This window comes from Crinia signifera, chromosome 11 (genome assembly GCF_055691185.1).
Source record: "Crinia signifera chromosome 11, ASM5569118v1, whole genome shotgun sequence".
In the NCBI taxonomy this organism is placed as follows: domain Eukaryota; kingdom Metazoa; phylum Chordata; class Amphibia; order Anura; family Myobatrachidae; genus Crinia; species Crinia signifera.
In genome coordinates this window covers 71142541-71161551 of record NC_139227.1, presented here as the reverse complement: position 1 = coordinate 71161551, position 19011 = coordinate 71142541, and the positions used below count along the sequence as shown (strand labels likewise).

At 47.4% G+C, this 19011-nt stretch overlaps 1 protein-coding gene across 4 annotated transcripts in view; it reads right to left on the bottom strand.

Moving 5' to 3' along the window:
- The window catches only part of TRPT1 (tRNA phosphotransferase 1), a 44053-nt gene that overhangs the window by 20543 nt on the left and 4499 nt on the right, over positions 1 to 19011 (bottom strand). The window contains exons 2-5 of one of the 4 annotated variants that reach the window (XM_083164167.1): positions 15427 to 15528; positions 12950 to 13003; positions 10254 to 10335; positions 9367 to 9536 (exon numbers count right to left, since the gene is read on the bottom strand). In XM_083164167.1, the coding sequence (XP_083020293.1) occupies positions 9367 to 9536; positions 10254 to 10335; positions 12950 to 12991 (294 nt within the window). In that variant the 5' untranslated portion in view covers positions 12992 to 13003; positions 15427 to 15528. Of the gene's footprint in view, positions 1 to 9366; positions 9537 to 10253; positions 10336 to 12949; positions 13004 to 14997; positions 15134 to 15426; positions 15625 to 19011 lie in introns of those variants that run through there. The other 3 variants (XM_083164166.1, XM_083164165.1, XM_083164168.1) reach the window with 3 other exon arrangements.

Below are 19011 nucleotides of genomic sequence, written 5' to 3'. Positions count from 1 at the left end.
CATACCCACCACCACCTGCCGGCTGATAGTGACAGCCCAACACCATATCTCTACATACCCACCACCACCTGCCGGCTGATAGTGACATCCCAACACCATATCTCTACATACCCACCACCACCTGCCGGCTGATAGTGACAGCCCAACACCATATCTCTACATACCCACCACCACCTGCCGGCTGATAGTGACAGCCCAACACCATATCTCTACATACCCACCACCACTTGCCGGCTGATAGTGACAGCCCAACACCATATCTCTACATACCCACCACCACCTGCCGGCTGATAGTGACATCCCAACACCATATCTCTACATACCCAACACCACCTGCTGGCTGATAGTGACATCCCAACACCATATCTCTACATACCCAACACCACCTGCTGGCTGATAGTGACATCCCAACACCATATCTCTACATACCCAACACCACCTGCTGGCTGATAGTGACAGCCCAACACCATATCTCTACATACCCAACACCACCTGCTGGCTGATAGTGACAGCCCAACACCATATCTCTACATACCCACCACCACCTGCCGGCTGATAGTGACATCCCAACACCATATCTCTACATACCCACCACCACCTGCCGGCTGATAGTGACATCCCAACACCATATCTCTACATACCCACCACCACCTGCTGGCTGATAGTGACATCCCAACACCATATCTCTACATACCCACCACCTCCTGCTGGCTGATAGTGACATCCCAACACCATATCTCTACATACCCACCACCTCCTGCTGGCTGATAGTGACATCCCAACACCATATCTCTACATACCCACCACCACCTGCTGGCTGATAGTGACATCCCAACACCATATCTCTACATACCCACCACCACCTGCTGGCTGATAGTGACATCCCAACACCATATCTCTACATACCCACCACCTCCTGCTGGCTGATAGTGACATCCCAACACCATATCTCTACATACCCACCACCTCCTGCTGGCTGATAGTGACATCCCAACACCATATCTCTACATACCCACCACCACCTGCTGGCTGATAGTGACATCCCAACACCATATCTCTACATACCCACCACCACCTGCTGGCTGATAGTGACATCCCAACACCATATCTCTACATACCCACCACCACCTGCTGGCTGATAGTGACATCCCAACACCATATCTCTACATACCCACCACCACCTGCTGGCTGATAGTGACATCCCAACACCATATCTCTACATACCCACCACCACCTGCTGGCTGATAGTGACATCCCAACACCATATCTCTACATACCCACCACCACCTGCTGGCTGATAGTGACATCCCAACACCATATCTCTACATACCCACCACCACCTGCTGGCTGATAGTGACATCCCAACACCATATCTCTACATACCCAACACCACCTGCTGGCTGATAGTGACAGCCCAACACCATATCTCTACATACCCACCACCACCTGCCGGCTGATAGTGACAGCCCAACACCATATCTCTACATACCCACCACCACCTGCTGGCTGATAGTGACATCCCAACACCATATCTCTACATACCCACCACCACCTGCCGGCTGATAGTGACATCCCAACACCATATCTCTACATACCCACCACCACCTGCCGGCTGATAGTGACATCCCAACACCATATCTCTACAAACCCACCACCACCTGCCGGCTGATAGTGACATCCCAACACCATATCTCTACAAACCCACCACCACCTGCTGGCTGATAGTGACATCCCAACACCATATCTCTACATACCCAACACCACCTGCCGGCTGATAGTGACATCCCAACACCATATCTCTACATACCCACCACCACCTGCTGGCTGATAGTGACATCCCAACACCATATCTGTACATACCCACCACCACCTGCTGGCTGATAGTGACAGCCCAACACCATATCTCTACATACCCACCACCACCTGCCGGCTGATAGTGACAGCCCAACACCATATCTCTACATACCCACCACCACCTGCCGGCTGATAGTGACATCCCAACACCATATCTCTACATACCCACCACCACCTGCTGGCTGATAGTGACAGCCCAACACCATAACTCTACATACCCACCACCACCTGCTGGCTGATAGTGACATCCCAACCCCAGGCTCCATGCAAACCCCACTATTTTACTCCTTTCCCTGCCTACTCCAGAAATGCAGGTCTGGCTGCATAATACAAGCCTTTCCGCTCTCATTCCTACAGCCATTACAGAAACCTGCTGCTCTCACCATGACAATGTCTCCCCTGCAACTATCTCCTATGGGGATCTCTCCTTCACTTACACTTATGACCATGTGACCAACACGGTGGTCGAGTCGTCTTCTGCACTTTCACGCCATTCCCTCATGCTCCTTCCTCTTAATGGGGAAGATGTATTAGGCCTGGTGAAGAGATAAAGTGGAGATACAATAGAAGGTGTTAACTCACCAGCCAACCAGCTAGGTTTGAAAAATGAAAGTTAGGAGTTCATTGGCTGGTGCGTTAAGACCTTCCACATTATCTCTTCACCGAGCTTAATACATCTGCCCCATTGTCATTTAAATCCCGTTATACGTTGCCAGGGGCGGATTGGGGACCAAAAGTGGCCCTGGAAAATTTCTGGAAGTGGCCTCATGTGGGCGGCACCAAATCAAAATGGGCATGGCCATCATAACAGTAGGCGGGGTTACTACATCAGTATTGCTGCCGAACTTGAAGCTGAAAGATGCACGTGTTTCCACCTAGTTACAGGTGTTGCGCCGCCTAAACAATTCAGCTGAGGACACTGCAGGAAACAGGGCTGATTACTTTGAATACATATACTTAAAAAATATGTATATGAAGTTTTCAGCGAATGTATAATTCTGAACAATGGGAGGAGGGAGAGCACCTCTCAGGGAGGGGAACATGTTCATGAGCTCTCCTCCTAAAGCCTTAATGGGGCAATTTCAGACCCTTTTCTAAGCGATCTGACTAGATCACCTTCGCTTGCCACAACTTTACTAAAGGTAATACATGGTGGCGTGGACACATATATGTTAGAAAGTAGTCCAGCACTTCACTGACACAACACTACTGCCCCGGTGCCCTCAGCGAAAACAACACCTTAATAAAGCGGTTATACACCTCAAAATGCTGTAGTATATGTGACATACTGTATTAAAACAAAGGTAGGGGCCCACTATATATACTTATTTATTTTAATTACAGTTGGAGCAGTTTTAATTCAACCCAACAATGCGGCATGTCTGCCCATCTCGACGCACCCTTAGCTGAGATTGGGACGTGCGTGCGTGATACTTGTGCACCACATTCGCAGCAATGGGACACGCAAGTGTTTGAGACGCTAGCGTGTCCCCATCTTGGCGCATTGTTGGGCTGAATGAAAATGACGCCATATGTAAATACAACTGCTGTATTGCTGCCTCACACACACTTGCACTTACTGTAAATATTGGGACTCAGAGCCTGAAAAGCAGCACAGCAACAGCAGAATTTGTGGTTGCTCAGTGTTGTAACTAGACTTCTTACATAATTCGTCCCCTCCATGACGTTTTACAGCGATTATCGGGCCTGTGGGGAGGGGGAGCCAAATTAAATTACAATTGAATATGTCGGCTTTGCTATAACCCCACAGGTCAAATTTACTAAGATGTGAGTTGTATTTCACATGGGATGTTGCTATGGGCAACCAATCAGATGCTATCTTTTATCTTCTAGAAGGTGCTAAAATAATGAGAAGTAGTTTCTGATTGGTTGCCCATAGAAACATCCCATGTGAAATACAACTCACATCTTAGTAAATTTCCCCCAAAATGTCCACAGTAGTAGCTTTGCATAACATTAACGCCCACTGTGCCCTCAGTAGTATCGCTGACTATACATATTGTCCGCACCAGTTACCAAAAGTCTTGGCACTGATTATACGTAACACACACACCAGTTGCCGACAGTAGTAGTGCTGCCTATACATAATGCCCACACCAACTGCCGACAGTAGTAGTGCTGCCTATACATAACAACCACACCAGTTGCAGACAGTAGTAGCACTGCTTTTACCGTATGCCCACACCAGTTTCCAACAGTAATAGCGCTGCATTTAGCTAATGCCCACACCAGTGCCCGACAGTAGTAGCGCTGATTTAAACTAATGTGCACACCAGTTGCTGACAGTAGTAGTGATGCCTAACACCAACACCAGTTGCCGACAGTAGTAGTGATGCGTAATGCCCACACCAGATGCCAACAGTAGTAGCGCTTCTTATACCTAATGCCCACGCCAATTGCTGACAGTAGTAACGTTGCTTATAACTATTGCCCACACCAGTTGCCGACAGTAGTAGCGATGCGTAATGCCCACACCAGCTGCCAACAGTAGTAGCGCTGCCTATATGTAATGCCCACACCAGTGCCCGACAGTAGTAGCGCTGATTTAAACTAATGTGCACACCAGTTGCTGACAGTAGTAGTGATGCCTAACACCAACACCAGTTGCCGACAGTAGTAGTGATGCGTAATGCCCACACCAGATGCCAACAGTAGTAGCGCTGCCTATATGTAATGCCCACACCAGTTGCCAACAGTAGTAGTGCTGCCTATACATAACAACCACACCAGTTGCTGACAGTAGTATCGCTGCCTATATGTGACGCCCACACCAGCTGCCGACAGTAGTATCGCTGCCTGTATGTAACGCCCACACCAGTTGCCGACAGTAGTAGTGCTGCCTATACATAATGCCCACACCAGTTGCCGACAGTAGTATCGCTGCCTGTATGTAACGCCCACACCAGTTGCCGACAGTAGTAGTGCTGCCTATACATAATGCCCACACCAGTTGCCGACAGTAGTATCGCTGCCTATACATAATGCCCACACCAGTTGCCGACAGTAGTAGTGCTGCCTATACATAATGCCCACACCAGTTGCCGACAGTAGTAGTGCTGCCTATACATAACAACCACACCAGTTGCTGATAATAGTAGCCCTGCTTATACCTAATGCCTACACCCGTTGCCGACAGTAGTAGCGATGCTTTTACCTAATGCCCACACCCGTTGCCGACAGTAATATCGCTGCTTTTAGCTAATGCCCACACCAGTAGCCGACAGTAATAGCGCTGATTTTAACTAATGCCCACACCAGTTGCCGACAGTAGTAGCGATGCTTATACCTAATGCCTACACCAGTTGCCAACAGTAATAGCACTGATTTTAACTAATGCCCACACCAGTTGCCGACAGTAGTAGCTGCCTACAGTATATGTAACGCCCACACCAGTTGCCGACAGCAGTAGCACTGCCTATATGTAACGCCCACACCAGTTGCTGACAGTAGTAGCGCTGCCTATATGTAACACCCACACCAGCTGCCGACAGTAGTATCGCTGCCTATATGTAACGCCCACACCAGCTTCTGACAGTAGTATTGCTGCCTATATGTAAAACGCCCACACCAGCTGCTGACAGTAGTAGTGCTGCCTATACATAATGCCCACACCAGTTGCTGACAGTAGTAGCGCTGCCTATATGTAACGCCCACATCAGTTGCAGACAGTAGTAGCACTGCCTATACATAACACCCACACCAGTTGCTGACAGTAGTATCGCTGCCTATATGTAACGCCCACACCAGCTGCCGACAGTATCGCTGCCTGTATGTAACGCCCACACCAGCTGCTGACAGTAGTATTGTTGCCTATATGTAACGCGCACACAACAGCTGCTGACAGTAGTATTGCTGCCTATATGTAATGCCTACACCAGCTGCCGACAGTAGTATCGCTGCCTATATGTAGCGCCCACGCCAGCTGCCGACAGTAGTATCGCTGCCTATATGTAAAGCCCATACCAGCTGCCGACAGTAGCATCGCTGCCTATATGTAACGCCCACATCCGCTGCCGACAGTAGTATTGCTGCCTATATGTAACACCCACACCAGCTGCCGACAGTAGTATCGCTGCCTATATGTAAAGCCAACACCAGCTGCCGACAGTAGCACGGCTGCCTATATGTAACGCCCACAACAGCTGCAGACAGTAGTATCGCTGCCTATATGTAACACCTACACCAGCTGCCGACAGTAATATCGCTGCCTATATGTAACGCCCACACCAGCTGCCGACAGTAGTAGCACTGCCTATATGTAACGCCCACACCAGCTGCCGACAGTAGTATTGCTGCCTATATGTAACGCCCACACCAGTTGCCGACAGTAGTAGCGCTGCCTATATGTAATGCCCACAGCAGTTGCTGTCAGTAGTAGCGCTGCCTATATGTAACGCTCACACCAGCTGCTGAAATAGGTATCGCTGCCTATATGTAATGCCCACACCAGCTGCCGACAGTAGCGCTGCCTACATGTAACGCCCACACCAGTTTCCGACAGTAGTATCGCTGCCTATATGTAACGCCCACACCAGCTGCTGACAGTAGTATCGCTGCCTATATTTAACACACACACCAGCTGCCGACAGTAGAAGCGCTGCCTATATGTAACACCCACGCCAGCTGCCGACAGTAGTAGCGCTGCCTATATGTAACGACCACACCAGCTGCCGAAAGTAGTATCGCTGCCTATATGTAACACCCAGACCAGCTGCCGACAGTAGTATCGCTGCCTATATGTAACGCCCACATCCGCTGCCGGTAGTAGTATCGCTGCCTATATGTAACGCCCACATCCGCTGCCGGTAGTAGTATCGCTGCCTATATGTAACGCCCACATCCGCTGCCGGTAGTATGGGGGGGCAAGCATTGGAGACGCACAGATACCAGAATCCCCAGCGCACTCTCGCTGATTGCTGCGCCAGGGACAGGTACAATGAGGATGGCTCCATCTGGACACAGTTTGCTGACAGTATTACTCGCTCTCATACACTTTTTTTTTTTACCTTAAAATCTGTGGCAGCTCATCTTCTCCTTTCATCAGCCCTGCTGTTCTCCAGTGTAGCTCCGCCCCCTTGCCCCGTGTGGCTCCGCCCATCCGATCCGTGTAGCTCCGCCCCCTGTCCAGTCTCTGGTGACAGTCACTGCTGTACAGTAAGTTAGCGGGGGGTTGGGACATGGGAGCTGGGAAGGGCTTCATTCTGCTGGCGCTGCTGCCTGTAGTGTGACAGGCAGCAGCCACTGAAAGCAGCAGCAGCAGCAGCGCGGGGGAGAGAGGGAGAGAGGATGTGTTCTCTGCTCAGTACGCTCACTGACTGGCTCCCCCGTTGTCTTCCCAGCCGCAGCTGCACCACCTGAGTTGCTGGTGATCGCTGCGGCTGGCCTCGTCCTCTGTAAAAATGAAGAAGCAGGAAGCCCCCTACACGCACAAAGCTGGAGATGGGGACCACTTCCGGGCACGGCCACTGGTGCTATTACCCATAACTCCGCTGTGGCCGGCCCCTTCAGTCACATGTCACAGTGTCACCAGTAGCTGTCGGCCTCACTATCGGCCGGCCTCCCGGGAAAATTCCCGGTAACTTTAATGGCCAATCCGCCCCTGTACGTTGCATTGGTGGCATTTTTAGCGGATATTTTGCACATCTATCAGAGAAGCCGGCTCTCAAAGGGTTAAAAACTACACAGATAAGATGGAAGTTTGTAAATGTTGACACCTGGCTCCATTTACTAAGATTGGAGTTCTATTGAAGATAGAATGTAGCCCATTATTTATATAGCACCTTCTAGAAGAGAATAGATACAATGTGATAGGTTGCTATCCCATCTTCAATAGAACTCCCATCTTAGTAAATTTACCCCAATATCTTTCTACCATACCTCATTCTCCCTCAGTTCTTTCTCTACTGTTACTGAAGATAATGTTTTCACACTCTCATCCCCCTCTACCTCCTTTCCTCCCAATAGTTGCCCGCAGATAGCTCACCTCTCCAACCTCTCTCTCTCTCTCCTCTGGCACTTATCTTTACATCTTCAAACATGCAATCATCTCTCCTGTTCTCAGCAAATCCTCCATGCACCCTTCCTCTCACTCCTGCTACCACCTCCTTTCTCTATTTCTTTGCTTCTAAGCTACATAAGCAGGATTTATACTGTACAATGGCCTGACCCACTTTCACTCTGCTGACTTTTTTATTCCACCTTCTACAATTAAACTTCCACCCTCTATATTATACAAAGACTGGGACCAACAATTCTCTCATGGCTGAGTCAGAGGGTCCTTTCTCCCTACTCAAGCTTACACACACTGACTATTACACCAAGACTGTGACCAATCATCTACTCATGGCTTTTTCACTTGGTCTTTATAGCTAGATCTTTAAACCTAGGAAATAGCCTAATTCCCTGAACCCATTTTTAAGTGTCTCTACTTTGAACACATCCTCCACCTCATTAACTTCTCCATGGCTAGGGTCACCACCATTCCTCTGGTCTCCCTCGCAGGTGACATCATCACAATCTTTCCAGTGCCTTGGTGACATAGGGAGCTCCACAAATCCAATCCTTTGTCTTGTCACCTACTGCTTTAAACCATTGTCTCACTTACTCAGGGCATTACCAAAATACATATCTATTATCTACCTAACTTCTGCTATGTTCCGCTGTTGGCCTTCTCTACAGTCATTTTCCATTGAACACTGCATCCTACATGCTGCACCAAGACTCTCTTTCCATTACCAAGCCCCATGTTACCCCGCCATTACCTCTGGAATAAAATTTATGTTACTTACCCGCAACCACAAAACCTTCACCAACTCCTCCCCATAATGCTCTCTGACCTCACCATATTCACATCATCTGTTGGTTCTGCTTCCGACCCTCCCTTTGGGCCAAATGTAATAGGGTGAGAGTTTCAGAAAGTGAGAGATTTTGGGAGAGTTTTCCCATGTTTTTTAAAGCAGCAATCAATTACACTGCAAAACCAGGTTGATTTTGCCATGTAATTGATTGCTGCTTTAAAAAACATGGGAAAACTATCACTTTCTGAAACTCTCACCCTATTACATTTGGCCCTTTGTCTCCTTTCTAATAAGATACTCTCACCCCTCCACCAATGCTTCTCCCATGCTACTTCCCCCTTACAGAACTCCCTACTCTGACCGACTAAACTAATGCAACCTAAATATTTCATGTGCTTTCTCCAAAAACCATCCACTTGTCTACAGCCTATTCTACGGCTACCTAATACTACTATCTGTGCATGTTCTACCAGCAACCTGTCCAATGTCCACTGCAAGTTCCATGAACTCCTATTGCCTTCTAACTCCGTGATTGCAATTATGGGCTCTATCTACCCAGTGTATGCATCTCTGTGTATCGCCCTTATATATGACTAATTGGCAAGTTTTGTGGTATCTTATATGAATAAACAATGAATATGCTGACATCAGGCATTAGTATAGGAACAGAGAAATGCTGCTCACTGTATGGTACCTGCAATGAATGTCCCTGGTTCGCTCGTATTTCCAGCTGGCTCTCAGGCGTCGTGCTTCTCAGTGTAAACCGCTGCTTGTCATTACACCTAACTACACGTTCAATGTCGCCCTGAGAAAAGGACCGGAACTGGGGCAGGGTGAGGAGGGAAGACACAGGGACAAAGCCATCTACAGGAGCAGATGAGTGTGAGAGGGGAAGATGTTAGGTATAAGGTGCATGTCAGACAAGAGACAGAATGATAGTGAGTTAGAAAAGTGTGATTGAGAGACGTTGAGACAGAGTAATATAAATAACAAAAAGAAAAAAAAAAAGAGGAAGACAAGGTTTAAAAATATACATCATATTATATCCGTCTATATTTCATGTGTTTTGCCAATAGAAACCTATTGCATTAAATGTTTATCTTTCTACATATCTGTACTGTACTGTAATTGGGAGTATATTCCTGTACCGTGACTGGGTGACAAAAGTAATAGATAAAGGAGGGGCCATAGATCTAGCTTATGTAGACTTTAGCATAGAAAGAACAGAAAAGGACTCTCTCTTTTTTTGGGGCACAACTTGTCTATGATATGATTTTTTGTTTAAAAATTCATTTTTATTATTTTCGGTTAAAATATTTGAGCCAACTATTAACACACAAACAATTTCACAAACAAAACATACAACATGCAAGGTCTTGCCTGGGTAAGTACGTCTCCCTAGGCAGAGCAAAATAAGATTTAATGTTTTTTTATATATATAAAAAAAAGGAGCAAAAGAATGTTTGACACCCTTCTACCTACACATATGTAGACTTTAGTAAGGCTTTTCACATTGTAGACTCATTTCTTTATTACAATGAAAAAATCTGAGCCTTGGAGTTGGCTCTAAGGATGACATACCTGATCCTATGGGCAACCGCAAAGTGACAGCTCCATGTCGCAGAGCATAGGATAAAAGCTTTGATAAACGGATATCAGGGTCCTTAGAGGAATAGACAAAAATATAAATACAGGCGGAGTATCCTTATCACAATTATTCCAAAAACCATTATTTTGCTAAAAGCTCTACTGGCACTACTGGGGACATCTGTAAATGGCACTACTAGGGACATAATATGTAACTGGCACTACTGGGTACATGATATGTAACTGGCACTACTGGGGACATGCTGTGTAACTGGCACTACTGGGGACATGATGTGTAACTGGCACTACTGGGGACATGATATGTAACTGGCACTACTGGGGACATGATATGTAACTGGCACTACTGGGGACATGATATGTAACTGGCACTACTGGGGACATGCTGTGTAACTGGCACTACTGGGGACATGCTGTGTAACTGGCACTACTGGGGACATGCTGTGTAACTGGCACTACTGGGGACATGCTGTGTAACTGGCACTACTGGGGACATGCTATGTAACTGGCACTACTGGGGACATGCTATGTAACTGGCACTACTGGGGACATGCTATGTAACTGGCACTACTGGGGACATGCTATGTAACTGGCACTACTGGGGACATGCTATGTAACTGGCACTACTGGGGACATGCTATGTAACTGGCACTACTGGGGACATGCTATGTAACTGGCACTACTGGGGACATGCTATGTAACTGGCACTACTGGGGACATGCTATGTAACTGGCACTACTGGGGACATGCTATGTAACTGGCACTACTGGGGACATGCTATGTAACTGGCACTACTGGGGACATGCTATGTAACTGGCACTACTGGGGACATGCTATGTAACTGGCACTACTGGGGACATGCTATGTAACTGGCACTACTGGGGACATGCTGTGTAACTGGCACTACTGGGGACATGCTGTGTAACTCGCACTACTGGGGACATAATATGTAACTGGCACTACTGGGGACATGCTATGTAACTGACACTACTGGGGACATCATATGTAACTGGCACTACTGGGGACATCATATGTAACTGGCACTACTGGGGACATCATATGTAACTGGCACTACTGGGGACATCATATGTAACTGGCACTACTGGGGACATCATATGTAACTGGCACTACTGGGGACATGCTGTGTAACTGGCACTACTGGGGACATGCTGTGTAACTGGCACTACTGGGGACATGCTGTGTAACTGGCACTACTGGGGACATGCTATGTAACTGGCACTACTGGGGACATGCTATGTAACTGGCACTACTGGGGACATGCTGTGTAACTCGCACTACTGGGGAAATGCTGTGTAACTGGCACTACTGGGGACATGATGTGTAACTGGCACTACTGGGGACATGCTGTGTAACTGGCACTACTGGGGGCATGCTGTGTAACTGGCACTACTGGGGACATGCTGTGTAACTGGCACTACTGGGGACATGCTGTGTAACTGGCACTACTGGGGACATGCTGTGTAACTGGCACTACTGGGGACATGCTGTGTAACTGGCACTACTGGGGACATGCTGTGTAACTGGCACTACTGGGGACATGCTGTGTAACTGGCACTACTGGGGACATGCTGTGTAACTGGCACTACTGGGGACATGCTGTGTAACTCGCACTATTGGGGACATGCTGTGTAACTGGCACTACTGGGGACATGCTATGTAACTGGCACTACTGGGGACATGCTGTGTAACTCACACTATTGGGGAAATGCTGTGTAACTGGCACTACTGGGGACATGCTGTGTAACTGGCACTACTGGGGACATGCTGTGTAACTGGCACTACTGGGGACATGCTGTGTAACTGGCACTACTGGGGACATGCTGTGTAACTCGCACTATTGGGGACATGCTGTGTAACTGGCACTACTGGGGACATGCTATGTAACTGGCACTACTGGGGACATGCTGTGTAACTCACACTATTGGGGAAATGCTGTGTAACTGGCACTACTGGGGACATAATATGTAACTGGCACTACTGGGGACATGCTATGTAACTGGCACTACTGGGGACATGCTATGTAACTGGCACTACTGGGGACATGCTATGTAACTGGCACTACTGGGGACATGCTATGTAACTGGCACTACTGGGGACATGCTATGTAACTGGCACTACTGGGGATATGCTATGTAACTGGCACAGCATATTAAAACCAAAAAGTGTGTTGAAGTTTTTAGTGCTACCATAATGGACACATTCATTTTAAACCGTATAAATTTATAAAGAACAGTGCATATAATGGTTAAATAATAGCAATATAAACAGAAACAACCAATTAAAAGAAAATCGGTCAATAATTCAATGATTAAAAAAATAAGAAAAATAATACAAAAGCATTAAAAAAAAACGTGATTTCTCAAGCATTGTCTGCAATGCCCTACACAGACCTTCCACTTCATCAGACAGGGATGTTCTATTTAGGCAGTGCATAGCTATATACAGTATAGCCTCTTCAAGAACTATATTAAAAACCTACAGAATCGTTGAACCCATTGATATGCTATTTATTGGTAAGCAAAGAAATACATTAGTACACAAACCACATCCTGTACAAGGGGCGATGTGCTGGCTACCTGCAGCGTCTTAGGCACCTGTCAGACTACATGAGGACAAGCGAAATAACGGCATTTTACAATTCATTCTTTTACCTGGTTTCTTGCTCCTTTCTTCCTATGAGTAGATCCCTCCATATCGTTGAATGCCTAGTAAAAAGAGTGGAAACAAACATTTTATTAGCGGTAATTAACCTGTAAGCAACATTGAAGCTTAGAATGGGACTATCAATGAACAGGTCACATCACGTGAGCCATACATAACAAAGCTGGTCAAACACTACACAACCATGCAGAAGAACGGTGACACACATATACACACACACACACACACACACACACACACACACACCCAACATTGGAGGGTATTCTGACTCAATCAGTCACCCGCTCGTTCGCACAGGGGACCGATTATTTGCAACGGCGCATAGGTTTTTATGCACATGTGCAGCCGCTGTGCGCAAGCGCCCACAGTACGGGCGGACCTTGGTGGCAGCCTTGCAAGTCAACCAGAATAAGGGCCATTGTGTCTACCTTTACAGCATGAAGTTGGCTAAACTTGGGTAGAAAGGGAATGTACAATACAACTGGTGCATAACACTCTTCTTCTTCAGTAAATCACGAGATAATACATCTCGCCAGTGTCTGGGTCTGCTTCACCACGCTAACTTGTGGAAGCAGGTCCAGACAAATAACGATTGTTAAGCATGCCATCATATGTCTACCCCAGTGACGTGCGGTGGGGGCTGTGAACGGAGAGGCACTTTCACAGCCCCCACCGCCCCCCCAGACACACCTGGCTGCCGCCGACACTGGGTGCCCCCCTCCAGCAGCAGCCAGTGCACCCGTCCCCTGCTACCACCTCCGTCCCCACCCGCTGACCCCCCTGCACCTGTCCACAGCAACCAGCAACCATCCTCCACCTCCATCCCCGCCGCCGAAAAAAAATATTTACTCACCGGGCAGGGGACTCACCAGGCATACAGGCAGGGAGCCGGGTAACAGGTCACAGGGGAGGGGGGAGCAAACGCGGCACTGTCAGAACCTTAAATGACAGGGGCTGCTGTGATTGGACAGCAGCTGGATCAGCTGTCCAATCACAGCAGCCCCTGTCAATTAGGCACTTGCAGTTCTGTGTGGGAGGCACGCTTATCGTGCCTCCCAAACTAGGTTAAATAGTTCAAACTAGTAAAATAATATAAAGAAAATACTTATGACACAGAACATGTGTCATAGTTATATTCTTTGTATTATTTTAAAGCAAAATGACAGGGGAAGCACTGCCTCCCCTGACTGCACGTCCCTGGTCTACCCCTAAATCTCAATCATCAGGTTTATTTACTAAGATGGGAATTCTATTGAAGATGGGATGTTGCTATGGGCAACCAGATTCTATTATCTTCTAGAACAGTGGTTCTCAACCTCTGCCCGCAGAACCACCCAACAGTGCACATTTTCCAGGTCATCCGGCAGATACACAGGTGCACTTATTATTCATTAACACATTTTAAAAGATTACAGGTGGTGCTAATTATTTCACCTGTGATTATTTGCGGAGACCTGGAAAACATGTACTGTTGGGGGTCCTGAGGACCGAGGTTGAGAACCACTGTTCTAGAAGGTGCTAAATAAGTAGATTTCAATTGGTTGCTATGGGCAACATCCCATCTTCAATAAAACTCCCATCTTAGTAAATAAACCCAATCATGTCTATGACTTTGATGGACATTTAAAGACAATTCACAAGCGCCCCAGGGTTCATCACGTGTGCATATGTGCTATATGCCGGCCATTGGGGGGGTATTCAATGCTGTGGGTGAGCGGTGACAGCGAGCAGAGCTTCCTGCTCACTGTCACCACTCACCCTGTCAGTATTCAATGCAGCCCCCGCATACGCCAATTCCCCCTCGCTCCATTTTTTGAGCAAGGGGGAATTGGCGTATGCGGCTCCAGAACCAGCGAGACTCGTGGCTAAATACAGCGAGTTTTCTGCACTAGCCGCGGGTCTCGCTGTTTTGGGGAATTCTCGCCGTCCTGTGACATTGAATAGAGCGAGTGGCCAGCGCGGGGGTTAAACAGCGAGGATCGCTGGTTTTCTGCAAACCTCGCTGTTGAACCCCTCGCCGGCCGCATTGAATACCTACCATTGTTATAAACCAGCAACCATTGCTATGGGCTCACTGGAATCGCCGCAGTGGTGAGGTAACGCACTCCTCCATATCCCTGATATTTGCACCTGCTGCACCATGATAATGAGTGAAGCAGGATCCAATGTTTGCTGGGCACTTTAACACATGTTCCCTAGGTTATAAGGGGAAAATAAAAAAAATCTCTGTACATGTCGCTACTCTGTCACCTGCCTGCTAATAGCAGGATAGAATATCAGCACAGCCATCTATGGCTGCGCAAGTGAACCAGCTATTACTTAGAAGAGATGTATAAGAAGTGGAAACGTCAGACAATGCCTAAATTGCCCATGCCAACCAATCAGCACTGAGGTAACATTCATCAAGTGCATTCTATACAATTACAAATAGCAGCTGATTGGTTGTCATGGGCACGATGTCACTTACCACTAGGTGTCTTCTCCAGCTTCACTACTTCTGCCTGGATGCCAATATTTGCTTCTCATGAGAACAGGGAGGGAAGTAGGAAGTGATCTCTATCTCAATTGTCTGTTTGTCAATAAAGTTTGGAGGAAAAAAAAACATCTCATATCATAGTGCTGCTGCAAGAGAGCTGGAAAGCAGAGTGTAGGGATGTCCATCGTTGTCATTGCCATCGATGACAATAGTGCAAATGCCAATTGATAGTGTTAAAGTATGCAATGCTTGACCATCGATGATTTAGACTCATCGATGGTCGATGGCCATCCATAAAAAGTATATTATCTGTTTGGTTTGCCAACAGGTGCAGGGTGTCAGTCACACAGTCACACACAGAGGAAGAGATGACAGGCTGCAGCCCCTGCAGCTCTCTCTCTCCCCAGCTCAGCACACTGCAATGTGACTGGGCTGAGCAGGGAATAGAGGCTGTGCCTGCCATCACCCCCTAAATAAGCAAGACAATTTTAAGCACTCAGATTTTTTACACGAATCTTAGGTGTTATGGGACAGTTCATCTTCAGATGTCTCAAAACATGGCAACTGATTCACGACGCTGGCCGACGACACTGGCCGACACTGCGCACACGCCTGGCCATATATCATAGCTGGCTGCCAAGTGCCAACTGAAACCCAGACCAGTCTGACTGGAAGCAAAAAAAAAAAAAAAAAATCACCAGCGGATGCTGTCCCATTGATTGCATAGAACTATTTGACCCTTACCTATCGATGCTGAAAACATCGAGCACTAGGTCCCAACCATCGATGTTTTGGGAACATCGATAGTTGATCCCTAGAAGCCCCCGGTTCCCCTCCCTGAATTATTACATGCCATTCACATACGTACAGCATCTATTCAGTGATCAGTGACTGCTTTGCAACCTTCGTCCCTCTTTTTACAAGCTTGTAGTCAGGTTATTAATAAGGATGTGGGCAGTCTATAGGTGCCTATACACTGTGAAATATTTGAATGAGTTTTGATCTAGATTGCATTGCACCGTGTAGGGGCACCTAGGGCCACCCAGAGGGGGGGGGGGTACTAATTACCCGGGCCTGGGCTCCCTGGTCCGACCCCCCCTTTCTCTCCGGGGTAGCAGCACACACCGACAGCATGTGCTGTGCTGACAGCGGGCTCTCTCGGCGGCCCCGGGGGAACCTTAAGAACTAGCACTGGTGTGTTTAAGAACAGTATCAATGTTTTTAATAACAATCACCTGTTTAGATATTAAAACTATTGCCCTTTTTGGAACTTCTATGTATTTTCAACTAAACAATGTTTTGTTTATTTATGTATACACTACTTGAGCATACCTCCCAACTGTCACGATTACAGCGGGACAGTCTCGATTTTCCCATTGTCCCGCTGCGGGGGGTGGCAGTTGGGAGACCCCCCAATCTAAAAGAATAGACGCTGTGCGCATGCGCACAGCGTCTATTCTCGTATGAAAATGAGGTTGCGGCTAATTAGCATAAGCCGCACCCTCATTTGCATACGCCACACCCCCTTTTCGGACTTTCGAGTGTCCCTATTTCATCAGCACAGAAGTTGGGAGGTATGCTTGAGGTTCAAGAAATATATACATTGGGCTTAAAAAAAACAGCGAAGCAGCAGCTTAGCCCTACAGTAGTAAATAAGCACAACTTGTCATATTAAAATACTGTAGGATCACAAAAGTATAGGATTTGTAGCAATGTAAATATATGCTTGTGAATTACTTTGCAGTCAAATTATAAATGTAAAAAAATTTACAATTGCCATAAGAAAATAATATTTTACAATTGCTGCTGCAGATCTCGAGTTATTTAACGCTACAGTATAATTATAATTGCCTACTCTCCCGGGACGGCCAGGAGGGTCCCGCAAATCGGGTCCCCCTCCCGGCCCCCTGGGAAGGTGGGTAAGTCTCCCGAATTAGTAGTAGTAATAGTTTGTTTATTTATAAGGTGCCACAAAGTGTCCGCAGCGCCGTACATAGCAAACAAAAACACAAATGACAAGGTAACGTACAGGGTGTGATGATAAAATACAGTATAAATAGGGTTATAGCTGGCGGAACTATAATCAGCATCAGTTCTGACGTAGGTGTTGAAATTGTCGAGGAGACTGAAGATGAAGTAGAGGAAGGGAAGAACAGGGCAGGAGCGCTGGTGAGGTAAAGAGGTAGGGTGAGTACGTGAAGATGGAGGACCCTACTCAAAAGAGATAACAGACTAAAAGGAGGTGGGTGGACGAATGAAAAACAATAGGAATAGTAGGAACGGAGGGAGGGGTAGGATAGGCAGGATAGGAGGAGCGAAAGAGGTTAGGAGGAGGAGGGATAGGCTAGTCGGAAGAAGTGGGTTTTAAGGGAGCGCTTGAAGGAGGTAAGGTATCGCCACAGCCCCTGCTCCCCCATTCCCTGCTATATAAAATACTGAATTTCGCGGGTCCGTGGGAGGGGGGGCGGAATCTAAAATGATGCAAATCGCGTAATTTTAGCCCCTCCTCCATCCACAGACCCGCAAATTAATGCGGCCGCCTGCCGTGGGGGCGGGGCTTGGTGACGTCAGCATCGCCCCTCCCCCAAAATGTAGCCTCATCCCGCTCCCCTTTCACTCCTCTCCGGGCTTCTCCCAGAGAGGAGTTTTTAAAATTCGGCAGGTATGCAGTATATTACTCCTTTACTTCTATCTTCTTTTAGTTTGTACAATGCTTCATTGGACCATAGCACATAAATTAAACTTAAGGTGCCCATACAGTAAAAATGAAACCTCTAACTATAGTACCAATACAGGTAATCCTCCATATAATTCAAACCAGATTTCACACACACGCGCTCAGCCTGCTGTTTTTAATTTATAAACTACTGGGGGCCTGGTCCGGCGGCGGCGGGTAATTGGCCAGTGTATCCCTTTTAAGGGAGCTGGCCCAGCTCAGCTGCGCCGGTGATATTGTTCCCTGCAGAGTGCCTGCAGCACTCTGTTGTCCCAGTCTGCTGTGCCACTGTGCTGTGTAGTCTGGTCCAGCCGTGGTTCAGCCATTGTCCAGCCGTGGTCCTGTCACCGTCCAGCCGTGGTTCACCCGTTGTCCAGCTACCATCTTGCTCCTTCGAACGTGGCGACTAAAGGAGAAGCCTATCACCTCGCAATCTACGGTCACCTGCACGGGACGGCCAATAGAGTCAGAGTAGGGTTTTGCCCCTCCGTTAGATGCCCAGATTATGGGTCTAACACAAATGGTTCAGGATTTTTCACTCCGGGTTACCAACCAGGAGGGAGTGTCCCGAGCTCCCCTGGTAGCGGCACCTGAACCAAAAATTAACCTGCCCGACCTGTTTTATGGTAATAGAAAAGATTTTTATAATTTAAGGGAGAGTTGTAAATTGTACTTTCGTCTCTGACCTAAGTCTTCAGGGTCAGAGGCTCAAAGAGTGAGTTTGGTTATTTTGCGGTTACAGGGGGACCCACAGACGTGGGCTTTTGGCTTGCCCTCTGATAGTCCTGTGTTAGCCCCAGTGGATAATTTATTTAAATCCTTGGGTTTGCTCTATGATGACCCTGATAGAGAGGTGTCTG